This window comes from Fundulus heteroclitus, chromosome 7 (assembly GCF_011125445.2).
Source record: "Fundulus heteroclitus isolate FHET01 chromosome 7, MU-UCD_Fhet_4.1, whole genome shotgun sequence".
Lineage (NCBI taxonomy): Eukaryota > Metazoa > Chordata > Actinopteri > Cyprinodontiformes > Fundulidae > Fundulus > Fundulus heteroclitus.
In genome coordinates this window covers 19,087,721-19,112,836 of record NC_046367.1, presented here as the reverse complement: position 1 = coordinate 19,112,836, position 25,116 = coordinate 19,087,721, and the positions used below count along the sequence as shown (strand labels likewise).

At 38.1% G+C, this 25,116-nt stretch overlaps 1 protein-coding gene across 4 annotated transcripts in view; it reads right to left on the bottom strand.

The window, feature by feature from the left end:
* The window catches only part of il1rapl1a (interleukin 1 receptor accessory protein-like 1a), a 296,141-nt gene that overhangs the window by 169,399 nt on the left and 101,626 nt on the right, over positions 1–25,116 (bottom strand). For all 4 annotated transcript variants that reach the window (XM_012864423.3, XM_012864425.3, XM_036139111.1 and 1 more), the window contains exon 3: positions 4,065–4,350. In XM_012864423.3, the coding sequence (XP_012719877.2) occupies positions 4,065–4,350 (286 nt within the window). The remainder of the gene's footprint in view (positions 1–4,064; positions 4,351–25,116) is intronic.

Below are 25,116 nucleotides of genomic sequence, written 5' to 3'. Positions count from 1 at the left end.
ACAAGTATAAAATTGGCTTTAAAATCTATAGAATTAAATAATGATAGCAATAATGACTCTTGTGTATCAGAAAATGTAGCTGTTACAATGATAGGTCACTTTGAAGCATACTGAAGAGATAAACAAAAATCTGAAATAGTATTTTGAGAAAATAAGTATTGTATTCGTTTCTTTTCCATGCTATAATACAAGTAAAAAAGCAGCATTGTCACAAAGACACTGACAAAAAGGTGCATACTTCAGTCTTTAGTTTTCCTCTTCATCCAGATATTTACTTGATCCTCCTTGTCCTTATTTGTGTGAGTATCTAATTACAGTGATTATTAAATACAAATGACTAAGCTGTTGTGTACTTGGGAGGTCTTTAAGGTCCTCAAATCAGTTTTTATTAGATATAATGTACCAAGGACCAGGTCCAAAACCTGGGGGGATGGGGCTTTCTCAGTGGCAGATTTCAGACAGTGGAGCCAGTTCCCTCTGGATCTCCTCTCCAAGAGGGACATTTATTTGGTGGATTCTTCGTTAGGGTACACTTGTGTGTTAACATCTTGTAAACAGCTAACAACTGCACTGCTGTTACGCCTGTGAGTGGAGAAGAACCACTCACCAGGCAGCAGCCTGGTGATGACGTCAAGAGCGATAAAGGCTACCGTATTCTGTGCATCGCACCAATGAATTTAAGTATATGCCCATTGGTCCTGTAAAAAAAAAAAAACAGAATTTTTTTTTTACTAATCTATGAATTCTCTTTGCCTGCAGCTCTCCACAGGCTTCATCTGAGAGGGCAGCATGTGAATTTCTGCTAATGCTAAAGGTAAAGCTCTGCTAAAGCTAACACAATAACCATCATTACTTCAGTTTACAACATAGTTTTTGTGTTTGTGCTGCAATTGGCCATAATACTAATTATTCTTTACAGTCTTTACAGTCTTACCTTACATTTTCATAATGTTACAAAAGGATATCAAAACGTTCTGCTTACTATGTTTAGGCTTTTGAAATTTTTGAAATTGTACCAATCTGATGTGTGGTCTCAAAACTCTAGATGCAAGCTTGTCATGTTAAAATGTAAGTTAGCTTTAGAATGAAGCTGAAACTTTATTTCTAGTTTATTTTTTAGAGTATCAGTGTCAAAGGAAGTAGGGCGCCTTGTAACCACAGCTCTTGTACACGGTCGATGATTAAAACACTCCAGCTCCACATTAACCTTTCTTTTACACCCATTATTATGACAGCCTCTAACTGTACAAACGATCCCGGTCTTCCTCGAAGTCATAATGATGAGTAATTTGGTATGAAGTAGATGCAAGAATCGCTTTTTAGCCATCCAAACAGTGACATGAAGTGACCGACCGGAAGTCTCGCACAAAAAAACGTCAACTCGCTGTCTCCGTATTTCCGTTGAACATAAGGTGGATATTGTGCAGATATCCACAGCACAAAACAAGCTGAATGTGAAACTGGCGTCACTTACTGTCTCAGGAATTTGGCTAATAATTATTTGGAGGTGATAGCAGTTAGCATTAGCAAGTCCAGCAGCTGCCTGCCTCAACACTGCTCAGTGGGAGGACAGAGAGATGTTAGACCTAAGGAAAACTTCTACTCTAGACGGGCAAAATTTGTGTGCAATCCTGCACAGGGAGGACTTTGCAATGCTGAAGAGGTTTTCACTCATCAGAATCCATTGTATTACATTTTCACGGGGGGAAGCGCATCGTAATCTGCCCTCGTTCTAAAGTGATAAAATGGTGCTGATACTATTAAAATTTACCCTCGACTTTCTAAAGTTATGAATTAACTCGGTCTCTGTGAAGTGGATAAAATTCCTGCGCCACCACTCCTGGCTGCATCTCCATGGCCAAACAGACCTTTGTTTAGCCAAAACTTTATAAAATGCCGGAATTTCACTTAGTTTTTATTTCTTCCTCAACACCCACTGACACAGCTTCCGTTGGACATTTTAATCCATTAAACCTATTTCTTCCATGTTTGTTGGACCTAAACAGGCTGCGCAGGGTCATTAATATTGTTCTTTGACGCATGCAAGTCAGTTTGGAGCCGCAAACAGTTCACACTGGAGTCAGTAATGGGAACGGCCTTGCAAAATAATCAGATTTCAGTAAAAATCGGAAGGAAGTAAGCATCAAGACCTGCAGTGGGAGCATAGCCTGATTGAGGTTCAAAAGTTCATTCCCAGGAAGATGATAACGTCACAGAAAGGTAGCATACCCAGTGCAGACGCAGTAGAACACTAAATTAGACACTACTGATCTCAGCATACAGGTGCTATTTAGAATCAGAACTCATTAAGTGACGCACACACACTTTAAAGATGTGATAGTACTTAATGTGCCACAGAATTCTCCTCATGTCTTCTCATTTATGCACACATATCACTTGTTTTTCAGTCACAGCATCCATTAATAGATAAGAAACAATATGACAGCAGTTATCGTTGGAATAACTATCGAGGTAAATGCTGCAGGCTCACTTCAAGAGGAGCCTTCAATTTGTCTGTACGCAACCTTCTCTAAAAATAAACACACTTCAGAAGCTAGGGGGAGAGGTCCAAGTCAAGTACCTTCTCATTTGCCCTGTGTTGTAATTGTGGTGTATTTTGCCAAAAAAGACATCATAGATATTTTACCGGGATCAATTAAAATCCTGTCGACTTAGTAAAAAAGGAAAAATGGATATTATGTGCTTTTAACTGACATTTGCCAATATAATAGGATAATGCGGAAATTGAATTGAATCCCCTAGGGGTCAAGGATCCCTGGCATTCTGGCACATCCCATTAAAGACTAATACGTTAAGTAAAATATTCATATATGCAAGTGTCCCCCTCCCCCCTCCCCCCATTTATCAAGTAAAAACTAGACATCCTTCCATAAGTGATTTTGTGCCATTTCCAAAACATGGTCTAAAATGTGCATTTTTTTGGGGAGAATTTTTACATTCGTGGCTCAATGTGTGACTCAAATGCTTCTTTTCAAACAGAGTAATTTATTTCAGCTGAGAGGCAAATGTCTCACAGTGTTCTGATTAGAGTGTCTGAGAGAACTCCCTCTAACTCAACAAAAGCAGATGGAAAAATGCAAAGCTGGAGGCATTTCTAAACAAGTGCAACATTGCACAGAGTTATGGGATTCCCTGAGTTACAAACTCAACATTTAAATATTTTTAAGAAACTATCAATAATTAAAAGGACCTTTAATTTAGCAGTAGACACTGCTAAAAAAACGTTTGCTTTTTTGTTGTCTCTCAGAAATCCCAATGAAATATAAATGATGTTAGTGGCTGTAATAGGAAATCTGAAAAATTGGGCTGTGTATTTTGATCTGTTAGTAACAAGAGTGGTTGGTAGATTATTACACTACACTATCCAAAAAACAACAACATGGCAATAAAGTTTCTGATTATTTTTCTAAGGGTTTGAATCAGTTATATCACAGTACTCCCTAAGGAGAGTAAGGAAAACTTTGAACAGTCTTGCAAAACGTAGACTTTTCTACAAAACGCCTTAGTTTTGGGTATTCAACTCAGATTGGCAGCACTTTCTGTTTTAAATTTAATTTTTCACCTTGCATAAAATTTCTTATTCAGTTTACAAAAAACACACAGAAAAAAAAAACAAATAAGCTGAAATTATTTTTGAGTTTTAAAACCATAATTTGTTATGATTCAGTTATGCTAAATAGAAACTTAAAATTTCTACAGCTCACTTGACCTGACTCTTAAAGTCTTACCCAAACCCCTCTCAAATTTGTTTGGCAAATAGAAAAGGCAACTTTTTCTGCTTCTAAAAGCGCATTTAAATTAGTTTTTTTAAGCGCTAACCAATTCTGTAATTCTTTGTTTAGACCAATATACACAGGAAATATTGGCAACAAAAAGCAAACCTTTAATATACTTTTCTGGGCTAAAAAGGGTAAATCCAGCTAATTATTCCCATAGATGTCCATTATGTCGAGGGTAAAACATGATGGATTCAAAAACTGTAGAAGAAATCCATACAGTTTACACATAGTAGCATATCTTCAAGAATTTCAACAGATCCCTACCGTAAAACACATGAATAGTGGCCAATGTCTTGGAGGTCAGCAGGTCTGAACCAGATGGCGTCCTCCTCCTTGCTCATGCGCACTCCGTCGAAAGAGATGGGCTCCTCAAAGTCACTGTGGCCGAGGCCGGAGCTGCGGTACCACATGAGGCTGAGGCCCACGCTCTGGGCTTGGCTGTAGTTGGCCCGGATGTAACCATAGAACAGAGCGCACTTGAGACGCACCGGCTCACCTTGAAGCACCTGGTACTTCAGGTAATCCACTGACCAATCTGTGCAGCCGTCCACTGAAAAAAGACAAAAACATTTAGAAGAATTTATATAACATGTTATATTATTTTGGACAAAAATACGAGGAACCAAACAAGTGTTAATTACAAGGAAAGGGTATAATAAAGGACCATGTTACCTTCTGTCTTAATAATAGGAAAATGTGAGTTAGAAGCAAAAGATGGCTATTTGAAAATGTCTGTTGCTATCTAAAAATAGTGTAAAGAGGTTAAGGTTAATTAAATTGTCTTTGTTTACACTGAATTTAGGTAGAATGGTCCAGACCAGGAAGCAGAGCCATAGTTTTTCACACCTCTCTGCAGCTTCTGTACTGTTACCCACCCATTGCCTCATTGAGACAGTGTCTTGCCCACGGCCAAAACCAAATAGATTACAAACTGATCAAAAGGGAGCAAAACATGAAAATATCATTAAAAATGGATACGACTCCAACTCAACAGAAATTTAAAACAATCAAATGTGTTTTTCTTAATATAAAGTCTCTCTCTTCAAAGGGTAGGGCTTAGTTAATTACCTTATTTGTGATTATCTGATTGATTCATTTTTACTCTTAGAAATGTGGTTGCACCATGAGGATGTTAATATAAATGAGTCAACTCATAATTATTAAAGTATTCACATTCCCAAAAATACTGGCCAAGGATGAGTAGCAACCGTCTTTCAGTCAAATTTATTGAATCAGTCAAAGGACAAATAGTAGGGGCGATTCTATTGAACATTTAACCCTTTTTCCTCATCCAACTTGCAAAAAGCTAAATCCACGTTTATTCTGTATTGTCCATCAGATCCTTATCTGATCAAGTCAATGACTTGAGGCAATCTAAAGGATTCCAATGATAGAACACTTTTTAACTAATCTGTGTATGATTTGATAGAACTAACTTTGTAAAGTGTTATGAGATGATATGTGTTGTGAATAAATAATATACGAATACCATATGGGTAAATTGTTTTTCAACACATTTTCCTGCCTGACAAAAGACAATCGCTGGCTGACCTGAAATACAAAGATCCAAATTAAATTTTGCTTAATAACACTATTATAATACTACTATATATATATATATATATATATATATATATATATATATATATATATATATATATATATATATATATATATATATATATATATATACACACACACACACACACTATATAGTATAACACTAGTATAATAACACTATTTGTTTCAAACCCACTTTTTTGCAAGTTTTGTCTTGATTTTAAAAAAAGTGTAAATCGTGTTCACTTGAACAAACTTATGGCTATCTATTTGTAGGTCTTGAAAAAAAAAACTACACTGTGAAAGAGACACAGACATACATTAAGGGTCAAGTCACCCCTTTGCATGTCGTCTACTTCCATTTCTTACCTCTATATTACCTTGTTCATACCATTGTACTTAACAATTGTGCATTGATTTAATTTGTCTGGTAGTTGATATTTTTTTAATGAATTGTGGATGTAAGTAGGCATGAAATATATTTAAGTGCACATTATTTTATGTTACACCCTATTTTATGGTGAGGGCTATTCTGATAAGCTTCTAGGCCTAGCACTGGATGTTATTTCTTGTAGTGACAAAACCACTTTGGTTTCATTGTGGGCATGAACTGATAATAGCTGATTACTTTAAAGCATCAGTTGTCATATGAAATCTAATAATTACAGTACAGAAAGATCAGACCGATTGTGGGTTAATCAAAGGCAGCTACTAATTTCTATCCCAACCAAAATATCCATAACAAAGTTTTTCCTTAATGTAGTGTTTGGAGGTAATATTCTCATTTCACAAACTATTCATTATTTCTTTGTGTTGTTTGGATCTCAAACTACTGTACTCGTATCAAGATGGAATGCTAACTAGTGTAGTCTCATCCAGGCATGTCATATCATGGGATATGTTGTGATAAAACTTTTTTAAACATTATAGAGATATTGCACAGACAATTTGGGAGGATTGCAGTTTTACTTTGTAATGAGGTGCAAGACACATTTCACCCTCTCACCAACAATCTTAACTTTGCCTGTACAGTCAGAGTATAACATATCTTTACCTCTGCAGAGAGAGCTTACGCACTCACATGCAATATTCAAACATGCAAGCACTGTGACACTTGGGATTTAACTGTACAATACCTTAAAAAATGGTGCCAGGCACCTTTTAACTGCTGTGAATACACAACGACTCAAAAACAGGGTACAAAACAGCCTTGGCGAATGGGAATATGCCACGAGGTCTCTCTAGAAAAGTATCTACTGCTCAATGTTCCACAGCTCAGCAATTATGCATAAGAAAGTTTCCCCGACATATTTGCTTGGAGTGATGCATGTATCAACAGAGTAGGTGATGCAACAATGAAAACAAGGAACAAAAATGTATGTGCGATTTTAGCAGCAACAGCATAACAAGATGCAAAAGAAAAGCCTACAATGGCTAAAGAGACCCTGACTCCCTCATAATGGCATAATGACCTGCTCTTGTTCTTGCAAACATATCTCCTCCACATCCCAAGCAACTAGATTTTAACCCACGGCCAGCTATCACTCTCCAGCTAATTAGCTAACATTTGTTTATCCAGCAGGTGTGTATCTGAGACTGTGTGTAACCAGAGACTAGGAGAGGGAGACAGAAGAGGCGATGCTGTGGTGAGATAAAGTAATAAGAACCCCACTGCGTGCCGTCTGTGAGTGATACAGAGCCTCATAGGGACAGCTATGCTAGTAATTAATACTGTTAATTACCAGGGAGGTATACTGTGTGCGTGAGAGTGAGTGTGTGTGTGTGTGTGTGTGTGTCTGTTTTCATGCGTGTGCATACCCTACATGAATGGTTGTCTGCCTAATTATGTCAGTAATTACCATCAGCTTTGCCACAAGTGTTTGTGTGTGTGTGTGTGTGTGTGTGTGTGTGTGTGTACTTTCACACATAAGAATGTGAAAGAAACTGAACATAGATGTGTGTGATTGTGTGTTTTGCACTATGTGTTAAACACTGTCTATCACCTACTAATATAAGCAGGGCCCTATAGATGTATGCGTGTATTTTCACCTTAATACTATTAACCTAATTATTTTGTATTAACCATCACGTGCCTTACTGGTTAACACTGTCAGCTATAGTTTATCAGAGAAAACAAGATTTTTAAATGTTTATTTATAATAACATAAAAAAAGGAGTAAAACATACAGCTTTGTTATTATCGGGATAAAAATACATTCAGCCCACGAAAGAAGATGATACACCTGACCTGGTTCGTGGGAATGAGAAGAGGCAAGATTTTAGGACTATTTTAGGGAAAATTAAGAATGCCATTATTTGTTTTGTTCTCACAGAACACAGGCTTCAAAAAACTCAAACTGTGTTTTCATGAATATTCGTCCGATGTAGGCAGTCCATTATATATTTAGGACTAGAAAAGATTACGTGTAGAATATTCTATTCCAGGTTTTAACTACTTTTTCCAAAATGGTGAGACATAAAAATGTTGACAGTGCTGGGAGCTTCCTCCATGTTTATGGAACAAGGTGTTTTCAGCCACCCCCAACTGTACCTTTTATTGTTATCCACTGTCAGCAGAACTGGGCAACTCAAAAACGTCTTCCTTGCTTACTTCAAAATAAGAGTCTCAAGCATACATAAAGCATATATAGAGCATTGCAAGATAGGCTTAACTTTGACGGACAAAAACCTTTTGACGTCACCAGATCTCATCATGCAATTATTACTATTATAGAAGAAAAATAAGATTGTCCTCAGAGAAACACTGAGCTGAAGATCATAATTTCTCCTCTGACATTAAGGTGAACCTCCTCTAAAGGCAGCAGGTAATTCCTCCGTCCTCCCTGCATATCAATCCTCTAATCAGCAGGGAGTGCAGAGGCTTCACTCATCCTCTTTATTCACTCTCTATACCATTAATGGATATGACCTCTGCGTCACTCTGCACAATCTCCATTTTTGCTCTTAGAGGCAAAACAAAGCTGTTTATCCTAGCAAGCTTCTCTGCTAATTGAAAACTAAAGGAAACATTTCATTAAGCGCCAAGCAAGTTGGTCACTTGCTTCCACCGCCAGAGGTGTGCAGTCCAACAATGCAACCCAGCATGCACTTTAAGTATGCACATGTAAACATACACACACACAAATAAGGAGACCTTTCATTTCTTACAGGCATCCCAAGGGGAGTTTGTCTAATGCAGTGGCATTTTGTGTGTATGCAAGAGTGTGCACAAATATGTGTGTGTGTGTGTGTGTGTGTGTGTGTGTGTGTGGAGGGGGGGGGGGTATTTACGTCTGAGACTCAAAACGGTTTTATCAACTCAATTAGAGGCTGACATTTCCCACATCCCCATGCTAGGCAAGAAAATCAATGCTTCCCGCTGCAGGAATACTGCAGTCCCCACCTTTCACTCTCTCTGCTGCTGACAGCTTGCATAAAACTACACACAAATATAGGATCTCACGCTTTTTCACCCCGGATTTCTGGGACATTAAGGATTTGTAGCAATTCTGCTCAGCTGTCCAACAAGCCCATACTGTGGAGAAAAAAAAACGTTTCCATATGGACACATTCCCATATGGCTGTCAGTCTTCAGATTCCCACTGCAGCGCTGTGGGCTGCAACGCTCCTTTACCTGTGATTGCTACATCGCATGATATATAGGGTATAGGAACAGTGCGGTCGGTGCACCAAAACTCCAAGGTGGGGATGTCATAATTCAGGAAAATGTGCAGGCGCGTGAGCGCCGCAGAAACCTTATTACATTCAGCGGCAGGACAGACCTGTCCGTCACTGTGTGACACTAAACCAAGCCAATAAATACATACCCTAGAGCTTGAATAAATTTAGTCCCACACACACACACACACACTCTAGGAGTCACAAAGAAATGCACACCCACCACAGCTACACTTCCAATCGCAGAGTGGGCTTCGTGTCACTTCAGTCAACTTCTGCTTTCCTTTCCTCTATTACCATATTCCCATGATCCTTTTCTAACATATTACTTTTGCGTTGTACACGTTGAATATCTCCTGACACCGTGATGCTCAGCAGGAATTCCCTCTTCTCTCATATCTACTCTTCTAATAAAGTAGAATAATCAGACGCTCGGTGGGCGATAGGGACTTTTTCAGAGCAGGACATTCAATCATCTGAAGCTGGACGCAAATACGAAATAACTACTTTTACTTTGCATTTTTTGCATCTTCTTCTAAGCTGACACCTACTCTACCATAGAGTTCCAGTCAGAAGTTTACATACACTCACTGTCAACTAGAATGTAATAGCTTTTTTTTTTTGGTTTTAGTGATTGCATTTGAACTGCATTTTTTCCATGGATGAATGGTTACAGAAGAAACAACTTTCCAATTATTAAAAACAAAAAAAACAATGTGGTGTACAGGCTTTAATTTGTTATTGATTCACTGGAATAAACACAGGATCAAATTTATACATACAGGAATACAACCTCTTTGTAATGCTTGTACGTGGAGAACCCGATATTCAAGCCGACACAGAAGGTTAATGCACTTAAAAGTTTGGCAAGTAGTGAAGATGGCGGCTGACGGGACATGTAACGGTTGTACCGGCTGATGATGACAGGAGATGAGTGAGACGGCACAACAGGTGACGATGGCAGGATCAGGCCGGTGACCAGATGAGGCAGACGGAGACAGACTTGATCAGAAGCAGCCGATGTGTCCCCAGCGTGGGCAGAGCGAAACACAGAATCCCCAGGAACAACCGGAACCAGGCAGTGCACACAAGCAGCAGTCAGGTCAACAAACAAGGGCAGGGCGAGAACAGGTCCACGGGATCAGAAGGCAGCGTGGCAAACCACTGGGGAAAAAAACCACATGCAGGCAGCAGGACAGGAAAGGATGTTCTGGCAGGGACTAGTGAGTGAGGCAGGTCTATAAAGGCAGCGCACCAGGTGGAGTGACTTGATGATAATTAGTGGCAGCAGCAGGTGGAGCTGATTATGGTAATCAGTGGTGGGATGAGTGGAGAATGATCAGCCCAAAAAATAAAAAATAAAGAAGCCAAATCATGACACCTCTTATCAAACTTCTTGCACTCGTCAACTAGGTCCCCCATCATTCTGGATAGAAATTTGAGCAGAAATGGTAAAACGTCTTTATTGGCTGTTTTCCTGGCAAAGACCTGGATAGTTAATGGAGTCATTTTCAATAAATGTCGCTTTGTTTTTGTTGGTCTGACGCAATATTTTAGCCTTAAATGCTGTTTTATTAGCTGGAAGTGGGGGGAAAAAAATCATAATTAACATAAATAAAGGCTTTAAAACATCACCAGTCTGTGTTAATCTATATATTGTTTCCCTTAGTGAATTAAGTTTCTGAAAGGAAATTAACTTTTCTATAACATTCCAATTTATTGAATATGACTGTAGATTTGCAAAGGGCTTTAGGTCAAAGCTTAATCCTACCCTTCCTTATCTATTCCAAAACCAGTTCTGATGTGTATTTGGATTACCGTCCTGTCGGAACAGCTACTTGTGTCCATGTTTGAACCAACTGAACTCAGTGGAAAGGAAATTGATTCTGGCATTCAGGAACAATCCAGGACCCACCAATGCAGAACCCTGCTGTGCCTGGAGCCTAAAACTCTAGGATCACTCTCCACAGTGAAGCCTGGTTTGCATCTCAGTACGCTGAGAGGGTGCTGACCAAGAAGGAAGCCGCTGCTCTAAAATGAACACCTTGAAAATGTGCAGCTGCTCACATGGTTAAGTGAAACCCATTCTGAAGAAAGTTTTTTTTTTTTTTTCTTCAGATGAGGCAACTACTGAGTTACCTGGCCAAGATGGCATGCTTGGAGCAGTCAATGTGAAGCTCTGAAATGTAAGGGCACTGTTCGAACTGTCACACATAGAGGTGGTTAGCGTCATGTAGAGTCTGTGGTATTATTGTGTTATTTTAAAACAGATGGAAAAGACTGTTTATTAAACTTCAAATGTATCGACTTTACCTCAAATCAACAGATGCTGGAAACTTTGGACACAGTTTGGTGCTTCAAGAGGACAATAATTCTGAGCAAACATCAAAACTGATTTTGCAATGGAAAAATAAACTGGTTACATAAAACTTCGGCAATGGCTTTCCAAAAAAACCAAACAAAAAACAAACAAAGAAACAAACAATTTCAACCCCCTTGAACATATGGAATATTGCTTTCTATCACAAACCAACCAAATTATATTCAGTCACTTCTGCCAAGAGTTGCGGGAAAACACCAAGCAAGCATTATACCATTACCCTGTTGATGTCTATAAAAACTGTGCGTTTTCTTGGCAACTTGCTAATGGACACTTAGCTGAATATTAGTGGGGGTGAATATATACATATGATCCTCTATGTTTAATTTAGACTCTGTGTAGATTAGAAAACATTAACAATAAATTCTAATTTGTTCAGTTATTGTTTTTGAAGCCGCTGAAGCTGTATTTTCACTGAGGAGCGGTTCACATAAATCATTAAAAATACTAAATTAACATAAACTTCCTGTTTATGACTAGTGCTTGTATACAGTAGCTCCATCTCCAGCATTCAGTTCACATCACGAGTGTTTGATCAGTGAGGCACTTTGGGGCATTTTTCTAAAACTGAGCTTAAGAACAACAATGAGTCATTTTTGTTTTTGAGGAATTAATTTTCATGTGAATCAGATCATTATTTTATCACATAAACATCGTATACAATCATCAACAGAAAAGACAAAAAAGACCACAGTTTTACACTAATGAAATTCATCTCTTAGCAATGGCTAATTATGAACAATAGAGCTCTATTTGATTCTGACTTCACAAGTGTTGGCATGAAACATGACCACCACTGAAAGGTAATTGTGCAGAACTTAAGGTAAATGACTCACAGAATTAGTAAGCCTGGGGATAAAGTAAAAACCTCTACCATAATCATTCGGCAAATTACTTGATTCTCCAGCGCTGTCCAAATTCAAACTAAGTTCTTTGCACAGATAATGTGACAATGTGCATTCTCGTGTTAGTCTTTAAAACGGGCTCAGTTTGCAATCACACTTTGCTGAATTAGGCTTGATAAATGTCAACCATTCCGTCTCTTTCTCCTGCTCCTCTTACTTAAGCCTGGGGATTACTTAATCACAGATCAATGGAGCTGGTGAGAACCACGGTCTGAACTTGTAGAGTCCCAGCTGCCGTTGTGAATCACAGGCTTTAAGGTTTTACTCAACAATTCATCTGTGTATCCTGCTAAGTTGTATCTGAGGGGCTCTTTGTGGCTTCTTAACCTTTAAATGAAGGTAAAAGAAGGTAAATGAATCAATCACGATCATTGCTATGTTGGTAACGTACGGTGAGGTTAATGGCTGGTGAGGCACTGATGCCTCTGGAAGACTTATATTTCAATTTTGACATTAATTTTAACATTTTGTTGTTTTAAAAGCTGTTAATTATCCTTTCAATCAGCTCAATAGCTAGAAAAACTAAATATTTTAATATAGGGTCTAATTTGATGTTTTAAAATGTAAATGTATTTTTAGCTGATCTGTAACACCGCATTATGCTATAATTTAATAATTTCAGATTTCAAAATGTAATATGTAATATGAAAATAAAAGCATGTGAAGCAGACAAAGGCAGTGTCTTTTCAGGTGTCGACTACCAATCCCGTTGAAAACAGCGGGATCTCTTTATTACCTTCTGTTTCCACTGAAATTACTTTAGAAAAATCTTTTGCTTTAGAGATGTTAGATCTTCCATTTTGTCACAACAAATTTAAGTGAGTGTTAGACTTGCTGGTGCAACATCCACTCCCTTTATGTAGGAAAGCATGCAGCGGCGTACGCCTTGTGCCGTTGTTCCTAGGGGCCTCAGCATTGCCCCCATTGGTGTTGCACGGTATCTTTTGGCCGATTACTGAGACTACACATGTCACACACAGTTATTACATATTTTAGGCAGCTTGTAAAACATGAGCATGTGTAGTACATGTGTAATCTAACATGTAGCGGGGCGATATTAGGCGAGGCAGTAATGGGCACCAACTGCCTGCACCAGGCAGTGTGTGTGGCACAGAGCCATCAGACCAGAGGTCCTCACTGCCTTGCCTTGCCATGCTCTCATGTATTTGAACAGGAAGTGCATAAATTCAGCAATTTTGACCATAAATATGATGAAATCACACTAAAAATAAATAAACACATTTATAAAACAGTCAAGTGGAGAATTGACGTGATCTTATCAGAGTTAGTATTTTACTCGTCATGATGACGGGTGTGGCACTGCCTCACCTGACTCCCCTGACTGCACACACTGGTGGGTAGAATGTGGTTCGGACTTATGTCTTTAAACATTTAAAGTTGTTTACAAAAAGCGGATTACTCAAAAACATTAATATCACCTAAGTGGGTTTGTAGCGTGCTCGTCTTGGCACTTGATTGTTGTTTGTTGACTGGAACAAGTGAGCATCAATGTGGACTCATGGCCAGAGGGGAGGTGCAGACTTTACGATCACTACTTGCTCGCAGACAACAGGGTGAGACAACTGCATAGTTACAGTATGGATTTTATGTTAAATTCGTTTAAAACATGATTTTATCCAAAGTGACTTAAACACTAAACATAATTTCATGCTGAGCTGATGCAGAAAATGGGATAAGTGTAAACGGTGACAAAGTGCACAGGACAGAAACTATAAATAATTCAAGACTTACAGATATGGAAAGTGCTTGTGCCATTCTGAAGCAATTGTATAATAGATCTTGACTGGGGAAAACAGTAATGCATATTTCTCATGCAAACCTAGCAAACGTTAGTGCAAGGTTTGGATAGAGATGCGTTTTAACATTAGAATTTGTGGATTTGGATTAAAAAGTTAGATATTGGTGAAAGCATTCTGTTGGGAAAATGAATGCTCTATTAACTGTATAAAATCATTTCTGAAAACAGTCCTTCTTTCAATTGTACAGATATATGGCTACAAATCAGCTGATGACAACCAATGTGTGTGAGTGGGACTTTGTGCGAGATGAATGTGCAAACCAATGCTCTTCCTGTGATTAGTGATCCGACTAAGGATGCAAGGACAGATCCTGCCTATGGGACAAGACAATACAAAATACAGTTTTTACAAGAATAATCCTAGCAGAGATTTTAGCAGTATTCTAGGGAAAACTAAGAATCACATCCCTGCATCTTCGCTGTCCCAAATGAAGGTTTTCCAAATCACAAACTGTGATCAGTAAATAATCGTCCACTCCAGGCGTCACCGGTCTACATTTAGCTGTTTTCATGTTTGCTTTAATTCTAAGGCGGCCCTAATGCCAAAACATAATTACACATGCTTCCTTTTGTTTCACAAATGGAATGAAGAGTTCATAAATCTCAAGCTGTGTTTTACAGAAACACTATTGAGTATAGAAATTCAAGGTTTGGGTTATATGAAAGAACAGTGTTTTAGGTTTTTAACAAGAGATGAGAAAATACAGAGTCATTGAAATAGTGAAATAGCTCCAGAAGCTGATGCTGTTAGCAGCTAATTGGTTAACAAGTTTCTGGATCTGTGTAGTTTTTATAAATCATTCATATCTTGTCTGTCATGCTGTTCCACCCGTCCAAAGGCTTGTTCATTAAAACCAGGCAAGGCCTGGACGGATGCGTATGCCTGTTCTTTTATACATTTAGTACCTTATATTGCACATAATTCAATACATTTAAAGTGTAACAAGCCCAAATGCAATATTTACTGTTTCAAATGATTTAAGGACGTCAACTACGTTAAAATGCAATGATAAAAGGGAGTGAAAAGTGAAAATCTGTCACGCAGATCTGAGTTTACAATTTGTTACTTCACTTTGGTGAGTTGCACAGATCCAATCCCATCCCAATTTTCATATCCCCACTAAATGAACGAACACAGCAGAAATTTGATCTTGGTATGAGGGACCTCTCTCTCTTGTCTTGCTACTTTATAATTTTCTGTCCAAAAATCATCTTTCACAGTTTACCACTGTTCATTTATATGCAAATGAGGAAAAGTAGCCTACAGATAATTTTACTCTAAAGACGATGAGCGACCTTTGCTCTTTATCCACGAAACACGAGTAGATTAGGAACATCAATGCATTTTTTAGTATTTTTTTTCTTCATTTTGCTCTTTTATTTGAACTGAATGACCATTAAAGTGTTTTAAATATATATTTAAATGTACATGATTCTCTTAAAAACTATATCTAATGTCATTATGCCATGGGGCGAACTAAAATATACATTAGGTAGAATATAGGCACAGTCAGGTTACCTATATGAAGGTACCCCAAAATTGTAATTGTTCTGAAACAGCAAAAATGCTCTTTCATATCGTTCATTGGGTTGAAAGTCCAGCATGAGCACCCCCCCCCCCCCCATATGTTGCTACATACTGCTGACTAAACAATTGTTCTACATTATGCCTCTAACCCTAACCTACTTTTCAGGTCCACTAGGAATCAATGTTGCTTTGTGTTTTAAATAAACCCAGATATATTATGCTATACGTTGTTGTTAGAATATGTTGTGCTAATATCATGATACAGTGAAACCTTGACATAATTTACACAATGACCCTGTCATACTGGTTCATGCCAAAAAACATGGATAAAAATTATATAGAAACTTAGGCAAAGGAGAGGTTCCTATTTAATTGTTGCAGTGGCATCTAACAACATGAACTAAATATTTATAAGTCACCTTGCCCTTGTCATGTTTTGAGGTATTTTTGATTTTTATTTTTATTTTTTTTTTATTTTTTTTACACATGAACACGGTTATAGTACTAGAACTTTACAGTTGACATCAAACGTTTACCTCAACACGCTTGAGAAATATTCATGGTGGTGCCACACTATATCCATGCTACGCTGCTCAAAGAAGCTGAGTCCTTGTATCTGCACTCTTGCACATGCAGAATGAATATTCCTTTCACATCTTTATTGCCTTTTGAGAGATGCCTGTCTCCTTTCTTATCAGTAACAAACTTCTTGGTTGAATGAAAATAGTTTTTCACCTAAATCTGACAGGAATGTGAATATTTTTGGGCCCAATGGAATATACACAGTCATATCTGTGGCCACAAATACCAAAAGTATATATTTTTTATTGATAACATAATTAGGATTTCTTTTAGCACCTTGAGCTTTCATCCCTCTGCTGAGCGATCAGCTGTCGGGCTCTTACAGGTTTGTTTTCCATATGACCGGCTGTAAAACAAGCCTTCGCTTTCTGATCAATTAATTCATTTCCCAATGCATAATGAAAATCTAGCCGGTGACCGGCCCCTGTATGGATTAGTAATGGAGAGCGGGCAGCACATCTAAGCAGGTACCAGGTGTACTGGAAAATATTGATTTTGTTTCTTTCATAACCTAAATGATTTGCCAAATGTTCAATTACCTTGCATTACCAATTGTAACTGATGTATAATTTTCCATTGCAGCTTGCTTAAAATACAGGTTAGAAAAAAATTATAATTTCAGGGACTAATAATTAAAGAAAAAATAGAAAATAATTGTTGACCAAATAAGAGCAGACAAGCAGCTAGATTTTGATCACTACATGGGCTCCGTTGTGAACAAGAACAGCTGCAGAAACAGCTGTGATACATAAATTATAGAAGGTACTAAAAATGAAAGTTTAAAATAATATTTGAAAACAGGTGCTGAAGTTGCAGCCCACAACTTTGCTGACTAAAACTATGCTATTAACAGTTCAGTTGTCTCTGGGTTTTTTGTTGTTTTTTTTAGTGTATTTGGGTTAATCTTAATTATAACAAAGAGAGTCTTATAACAATACAGAATTAAAAACGCAGGTAATAACGAGTTTTAATAGGACAACAAATTTCTGTATTTTTTTTCATCAGGTAAGCTTACAGGTTACTAGAAAAACAGAAAGCCTCCTCTTCTATTTTTGATTTGCCTCTTAAGCCCAGCAGCTCCCAGTTCTGGTGGAGGAATTGAACCTTTTTTTCTCTTTTTTTTCTAGGTAATGTAAATTCCCCTTTGTTAAACATAGCAAATTTGGTATCCACAGATTATCAAAACTTAAACCAGTATTATTTAAATGGAGTTTGTAATTGCTGAATAAAACATGATTAGATTTAAGCATGTTATTTTGAGCAAAAATTCAGAATAAAGGGCTTTGGAGGGGCTGGTCTTAAGAACTCCTTGTGTAAAAGATTTAAATTGTTTTGATGTGCATGACTTAAAGCAAATTTTGGTATTATATTTACACAATAATGGTACAAAATGTTAAAAAGAGTCAGGGTAAAGATGGCCAGGAACCAAGAAATGTTCATAAAGACTACATTTAAAATGAAGATGATTATATACGTAATATGTAAACATTTCTAAAAATTCAAGAAAATCCCCCACAATAATCAGCAAAAAGATAAAGCAAACATTGAAATGCATTAAAACGACAGCAGTGTTTGGACATATATGTTTATAAAATGCCTTTTTGAAAATTTCTAAAAGTATTGTGCTCCAGAATGCTGGCATCTTTAGATCGTCTGGGGCAACAATGGCGCAGGAGTTAGAGAGTTCGTCCTGCGGGTTGCCAGTTCTATATCCTGCTCTGACTCTCTTGCACCTCAGGGTGTTGTGTGCATTAATGGGTAAATGACTAAATGTAGTGTAAAGTGTTTTTGGGTCGTCAGACTTGATAAAGTGCTATACAAGTACAGGCCATTTACCGTTAGTAAGTAAATAGCCACATTTTGACATAGATCTACTATTTTTCAATGAATTCCCTCTGATGCTAACAAAGGTTAAATTCAATTGTTTATTTGCATGCAAATGTTGGAAAGTATTTCCAGACAACTACAACTGGGGCTCAATGAGAAGAGTAATTGCCTTGCATTCAGGAAGTTGTGGATTTGATTTAAGCTTTCTCCCCTGACATACGTCAATGTGCCCCTGGGCAAGGCACTTTATCCAAAGTTGGCTATCGATAGGTATATGAATGTGAGTGCTACTGGATGAATGTGGCCCTACTGCAAAAACACTTTGAGTGATTGGTATGACCAAAAATCCCTAATATAAATTTAGTCCATATACCATAACTCATAACTGTGAGTCAAACATTTCAAATGAACAGATCATTAACCTTCATATGTTTGTTAATGACGTTATATTTTAACCTGTTCCATAATTTAGAACATATTTACAACTCCCTCAAAATATGCTCATATGTCCAAAATGAATTCAATTCAATTCAATTTTATTTATATAGCGCCAAATCATGAAACATGTCATCTCAAGGCACTTTACAAAGTCAAGTTCAATCATATTATACAGATTGGGTCAGATTATACAGATTGGTCAAAAATGTCCTATATAAGGAAACCAGTTGATTGCATCAAAGTCCCGTCAAGCAGCAGTCACTCCTGGGGAACCGTAGAGCCACAGGGAGAGTCGTCTGCATTGTACATGGCTTTGCTGCAATCCCTCATACTGAGCAAGCATGAAGCGACAGTGGGAAGAAAAACCACCCATTAACGGGAAGGAAAAACCTCCGGCAGAACCGGGCTCAGTATGAACGGTCATCTGCCTCGACCGACTGGGGTTACAGAAGACAGAACAGAGACACAACAAGACAGACAAACAAGCACAGAAGCACACATTGATCTAGTAATCTGTTCTACATTAGATGGTAGTAGCGGGTGAGCCGTCTTCTCTGGATGATGTCACAGTTAACAGAACGCCAGACCAGGTGTACCTACTGAACATTTTGCAAATCATTTAGGTTATGAAAGAAACAAAATGAAGTGTAATTTATTAAATTAATTATGTTGTCTTCAAGCTGAAGCTCAGTTAGCATACCTACTAACTGCAGGTTAGCAAAAGTGAAAACTGGCATCAGCTTCCTGGCTTCCTTCACGGCAGCCACATTAATCTCTGTGTTTACGTTCCCAGACTGGATCTTTTTTCCCCTTGACTTCCTCCGCAGGGCAATGGATGACTGACTTTCTGAGATAGATTAATTGGCTACTCAACAACAATAAAGTTAAAATTGTATTTGGTCTTTCATTATCTCTTTCCTTCCCCCTTTTGACAGAACCTCAGTGTTATTCCTTACCCTCTTCTCCACTTTATCCCATTCATTATTTTTAAACAATATGATTCATGTTCCGAACTGAGAAAATTTCAGTTTTTTTTTAGTTAAAAAGGAAGAAAATTAATTCACAAAAAATATTGTAGTAGACCCCTATGAACTAAAAACCAAGGCCCTTGTCCTTGTTAACTCAGACACAAATATATATATAAATATCATTTCTGTGTGTTTATTTCCCCATTAGTCAGAAAATCCATCCAATACTGCGATACATGACAAAAATCAAATCTTCAATTTCTCTGCAAGCCTGCCCTGTTATTTTCCTTCCTGGTATTATTTGTTGTGCTTGCAATCTAAATTGTGCTGTAATACAAAACAATGCTGCATTAAACCACTGAGCCTGCACCTGAGGACCATAGAAAAGATATCAGAGCAATATGGGAAATGCAGTAAATCAAATTTCTCTTGGTGGATGTTGACATTTGCATACATATTGGCAGAATAATTTTCAAATGCAATATGGAGTTTTAAGGGATAAACCACAAAATAATACCTAAAGTGAAGCAAATCCCTAGCTATGAGGTTTAGCTCAGAGAATCTAAGCAAGGGTCCTGGAAGAATCAGCAGGGAGATGTGCTTGTAGCTAAAACAATGACAGAACTGTGATAGGATACAATTACAAACTGGTCAGTTTATTAGGTACACCTGAAACCTCTTTGCCTTCAAAACTGTCTTTGTATATTGTGGCATAAATTTAACAAGCTTTTGGAAACATTGTCAACAGATTTTGGTCCCTACTGACAGAATAGCATCCCTACGGACTTTACTGACACAGTGGCATGCTGCCACGTCCCATGAGGAGAGTCTCCTATTACACTTCATTAAAAAAGGTGTCCCATTGGATTGAGATCTGGTGATGGTGGCCACCGAGTCCAGGAAACTCTTCATGTTCATGTGCAATTTTACCATGCTGGGAGGATCGATCGCTATATGGATACACTGCGGTCATAAAGGGATGGACATGGTCAACAACAATACTCAGCTAGGATGCGACATTTAGATGTTTAGTTGGCAAAGATATCCCTCACACCGTTACACCTCCACCACCAGCATGAACCAGTTTTGATGGATCCGTGCTTTCACGTTCTTTGTGCTCAACTTTAATGCTACCATCTGAATGTTCCAGCCGAGGATTTGACTCATTATGGCAGGCAACATATTTTTGTTATCGTATAATTTTGATGGTTAATCATTTTGTGTCAACTGCAGCGTTGATTTCATGTTTTTAGCGTGCCGGAGTGTTACGGTGCATTCTTCTGCCGCCGAAGCCCATCTGCTTGATTCATTAATGTGCCTAGCCTGGTTTAACTTATATCATATTGAACAAGCTTGCCCATTTTCCTTTGGGCTCAGATCTCAACCAGGCAGTTTCATAACTGCATATTTTCTCTTTTCTCAGCGAAAAAATACCAACGTATGGAACCAAAAACTACGCCAGTGCTAAAAGTTGCATAAATCACCTTCTTCTTCCCCTTATGATGCCTGTCATGAACTAATTGTCCTGTCGTCGTCCAGACACCTAAATGTACTGATTTGCTGCCATGCGATTGGCCTACTGACACTAATTTTAAAAGCAGCTAAACAGGTGTACCTTGTAAAGAGGCCTCTAAGTGAATAGTACTGGAAGCAAAAGAGGTTTACTGAAAGATCAGAAATAAACTTCTGCAGTTTGCATGAAAGGTGACAAGCGTGTCTCTAATGTTCCATGCAGAAACCAGGGTGAGTTTGCTGCCCTTGACCAAGTTCACTGCAGCTCATTCAGATCCCTTTTAATAACTCTCCAATTGACTTCAAATTAACCAGAACCCGTTATAGTACAGAAATTTTCCCTGTTGTGTGCTGAAAGGGTGTCACTGTGATATTAGCTTTTTGACTTCCCCCTCTCTCACTCTTTCTCTCCCTTTCTCTTTCCTTAGCTCATCTTTCTGTTGGTGATAAAAGGGTTCTTTTTAAGGAGAACAGAAAGCTTGTCAGGATTTGGCCAGCCGGAGAAAGTCATTTGAGGCCCAAATTGATGTGCTTAGGACTCTCAATAGTATCTCTCCAATAGTGGGGGGCAGGAAGGTGGGAGATGTGAAGGTCTGAATATTGTTCCTCGTAAATGGTTCTTTATTTCATCGGCAAAGTCAGAAAATGAGCAGCACCGTTCACGGTTTCTGCTGTGCGGAGAAGGCTGACCATGCGTAAAATGGAACGCGAGGAAACAGGACCCCCTAATATTTTAACAACTGAAACGTCTACGGCTCTCCTACATCATGTACAGTTTTACTGGCAATGGGAACATATGCAAATAAGGTCCCAATAAGTTATGGAGTCAAGGCTGCGCGTGAACACAATCTATCATGTTGACAGGGTGTGGGCAGACTACATGGATACAAATCCATGCACGGGCTTGACTGGCCTAGACTGCAGGGACCCCTGGAACATGAACAGGAAGGAGGGATCCAGGAGGAGAGGCATTTCATATTACACGCGCTTTGTATTTCAAACACAAAGCGTGTGTAGTTGCTTGTATTTTTCTGTGGGGAAATCTTTGAGTTTGTTTATGCAGGTGTCATTGTGGAGTTTCGTATTAAAATGCCAGTAATTTGTTCTCTCCGTGCGGATGTGTATGTGTGGGCCAATGCTCGCCATTGTGCAGCTGTGATCCATGAGATTCAGGCACAGCTGTCACTCTGCTAATCTCCCCCAGTAGAAACACAGCTTGGAAAATGTCATCTGAACATCCCGAATTGTGTTTACACTCGCTGCAGGTTCCATCGCTTCTAATTTGACAAGTCATTATCACCCTTGCTTCTCTGCCTCTCCCCTCTTGTGGCCTGAGAAGCACAAAAATAAAGAGGCGAGAGACAGAGCAAGACAAGGGCATTAACTTCCCTTTTACAAACACACAAATGTGGTCGTCATAGTCAGGTAATTCAACATCCTGAGTTACAACTGTGGAGATTAATGTTAATTTCATTACATTTCCAAATGCCATTGTAAACTTGATGTCTGTCAAGAGGTCATTCCCCGAGGCCTGCTTATGGTCTTAGAGTGAAAATTTGAAGAAAAAGTCCTTGCCGAGAAGTTTCTTGGCCGTCTAATGGAAAGCTACAGCTGGTGGCTATCCTGTGTGTTTTGGAAAGTGCACGCAACATTTCCAACCCTCTGCCCCAAAGCAAAGTCAGAAGCAAATTCTGCACAATAGGAATCAGGTTTAAATTAAAAAAGAAATATTCACACAGTGCGCCTGAAGACTCATGCCTAAAAAAGACTCTTGAACACAACTTATATAATTTAGATGAGTTTGGACAATTTTCTGAAACCTTCTGAGTGACTTTTTCACTATTAGTTAAATTGCATGATTCAGAATTTTAAAGAAATATAAAGATTTTCAAGACAAAATTCATGTAAAAGACAAAATTATTTCAATATGTACAGAGATGTACCCATGCACACGAGCAGTCATTAACTTCTTTTGTTCTGAAGTTATTTTTGTGTCAGTTTACTCCCTTGTTATTTTATTAAACATACCCAAGATGGATACAAATTAATCCTGTGGTTTGAAAAGGTCAGGCATCTGGGCCTGAACTGACCAAAACAGCAAAAGGTACAAAATTCCTAAGACGCTAAATAAGGGACCTGCCAAAGTCTATTTTTTTATTTTTTATTTTTTATTTTTGTTTGTAGAAAACTGAATGAACAACCAACATGCCTGTGGAAAATACAGAGGCTTTTTTAATTTATTTTAAAGGTTTTATGGTGCTAATGGTCAAAGGCCTTATAATGGCTTAGATAACATGCAACATGCCTTCGTTGGGCCGTAGTATAAAGCTCGATACTCCACATTACTCCAGACTTTTTGAATTGAAAAAGCTTCCTGGATAGGAAGAGAAACGTCTTCAACTACGGAAAACAAGTCCAGTTGTTTTGTTTTTTTTACTTTTTTTGTAATGACCATGACCTGGATGACTGAGAATCTTCACCATCATGTAGCAATGGGTCTGAGCTCAGGAATCAATGAAATTAGTTAAATATGACTTTAGTTCCTGTTGTAACAACTTCCACACCAACAACTGTTGTTGACAATATTTTAGTGTTCACACGTGGCATATTCACTGACCAAGAAAGATGACAAATTTTAGTTTATGACAGTCAAGCTGTACCTTTTCCGATTACAGTCATAAGCCAATTTTCTTGATGCAACTTTGAACCTGGACAACGATTTTTCAGAGTGGACAATAAAATCAACTGCAGAGAAATTTTAAGATGGCTATTCGTTTAGCCTGGATGCTACGTTATATATATATGCTCTTCCATATTTGAAGCTGAAATACCAGTTTCATATCTTACTTCTGATATTTTTAATGAGGGTCCAAGGAGGGGGTGCATACAGGGCATGGCAGGTTCTAGAGCCTTCTACAACGTGGTGTGCGTCATTCTAATAACAGCTAATGTGTTAGCTATTTCGACCGGGAGGTTTTCTGTCGCACAAGAACTTTACTCATCATTTTATATCGCTCTAAAACATCGAACACATTTAAGATAAACAGACAACGCTTAGCCTGACGGGGGAGTTAAGCCTGGTGGCCCGCCATGCTTATAACACGTCCGTTAGGTGTAAATCTGTGTCTCACCAATATTGAATTATGGTGGTATAATGACGATAAAGATTCTTGGTTGTTGATTTTTTATATTTACATCTTTGTTGGCAATTTGCCATATCTAGAAAGAATATGTACTTTGATATTCCATCTGTTTTATGAATAAAAATAAAAATGTTATTGTTCCTTGTACGAAATGCTGTATTTTAATAAATCTTCACAAGAGACTGTTCATTTTGTTGGTTTTCTCAGGTAGACAACATCAATGATGCTATGCTGATGTTGCAGTGCTTGGGTTATCAGTCACCTGACCAGTAGTGAGTTGTCAGTTTGCTCAAAGGCTATAAAAAATTTATTTTGAGATTTTGTTAAGTCAATCACTTATTTCCCCAGACATATTACTGAGCAGTTACACTGGTAAAACCTGCCAGCTGTATCAATCCACCTAAAGAACTGTGATAATTTCCAAACTACTACCAGACCTGGTGAAGAACAGAAACACGGCATCTTTGATGCTGATGCACTGTCGTAAATTTTATGTTTACTTCACCACTGGCAGTCTTTAAAGGGGGTATATGCAACTTTTTTAATCCTTAAATACATTTTGTTGGGTACTTGACATCAGAAAAGATTAATTTAGTCTGTCTAGGTACTGCATACATCTTTATACTCTGTTTTGGTCATATTTTTCAACCTGTTCAGTTTTTCTATTACCTATTGTGTTTTTTTGGACAATTACGTAACAGCATTTGCTAAACAAGGTCATGGTCTTCCAGCTACCCAGTTTAGCAAATTCACCATTTTTATTTCTCTATTTTTATTTCAAATAAAACAGTATACTGTTCATCTTGTTTATTTAGTCCTTTTTGATCCCAAAAATAATTTTGCATCAGGCGTGATCAGCAGATATAAACATGGTTGTGCCATCTGCCGGCAGTATTGTGGAACTATCAGAAAGCAAAATGCTGACAATTAATGCAGCTGCTGTGAGAGCCAGTAGACCGTCCTGCCACTGTAAAGT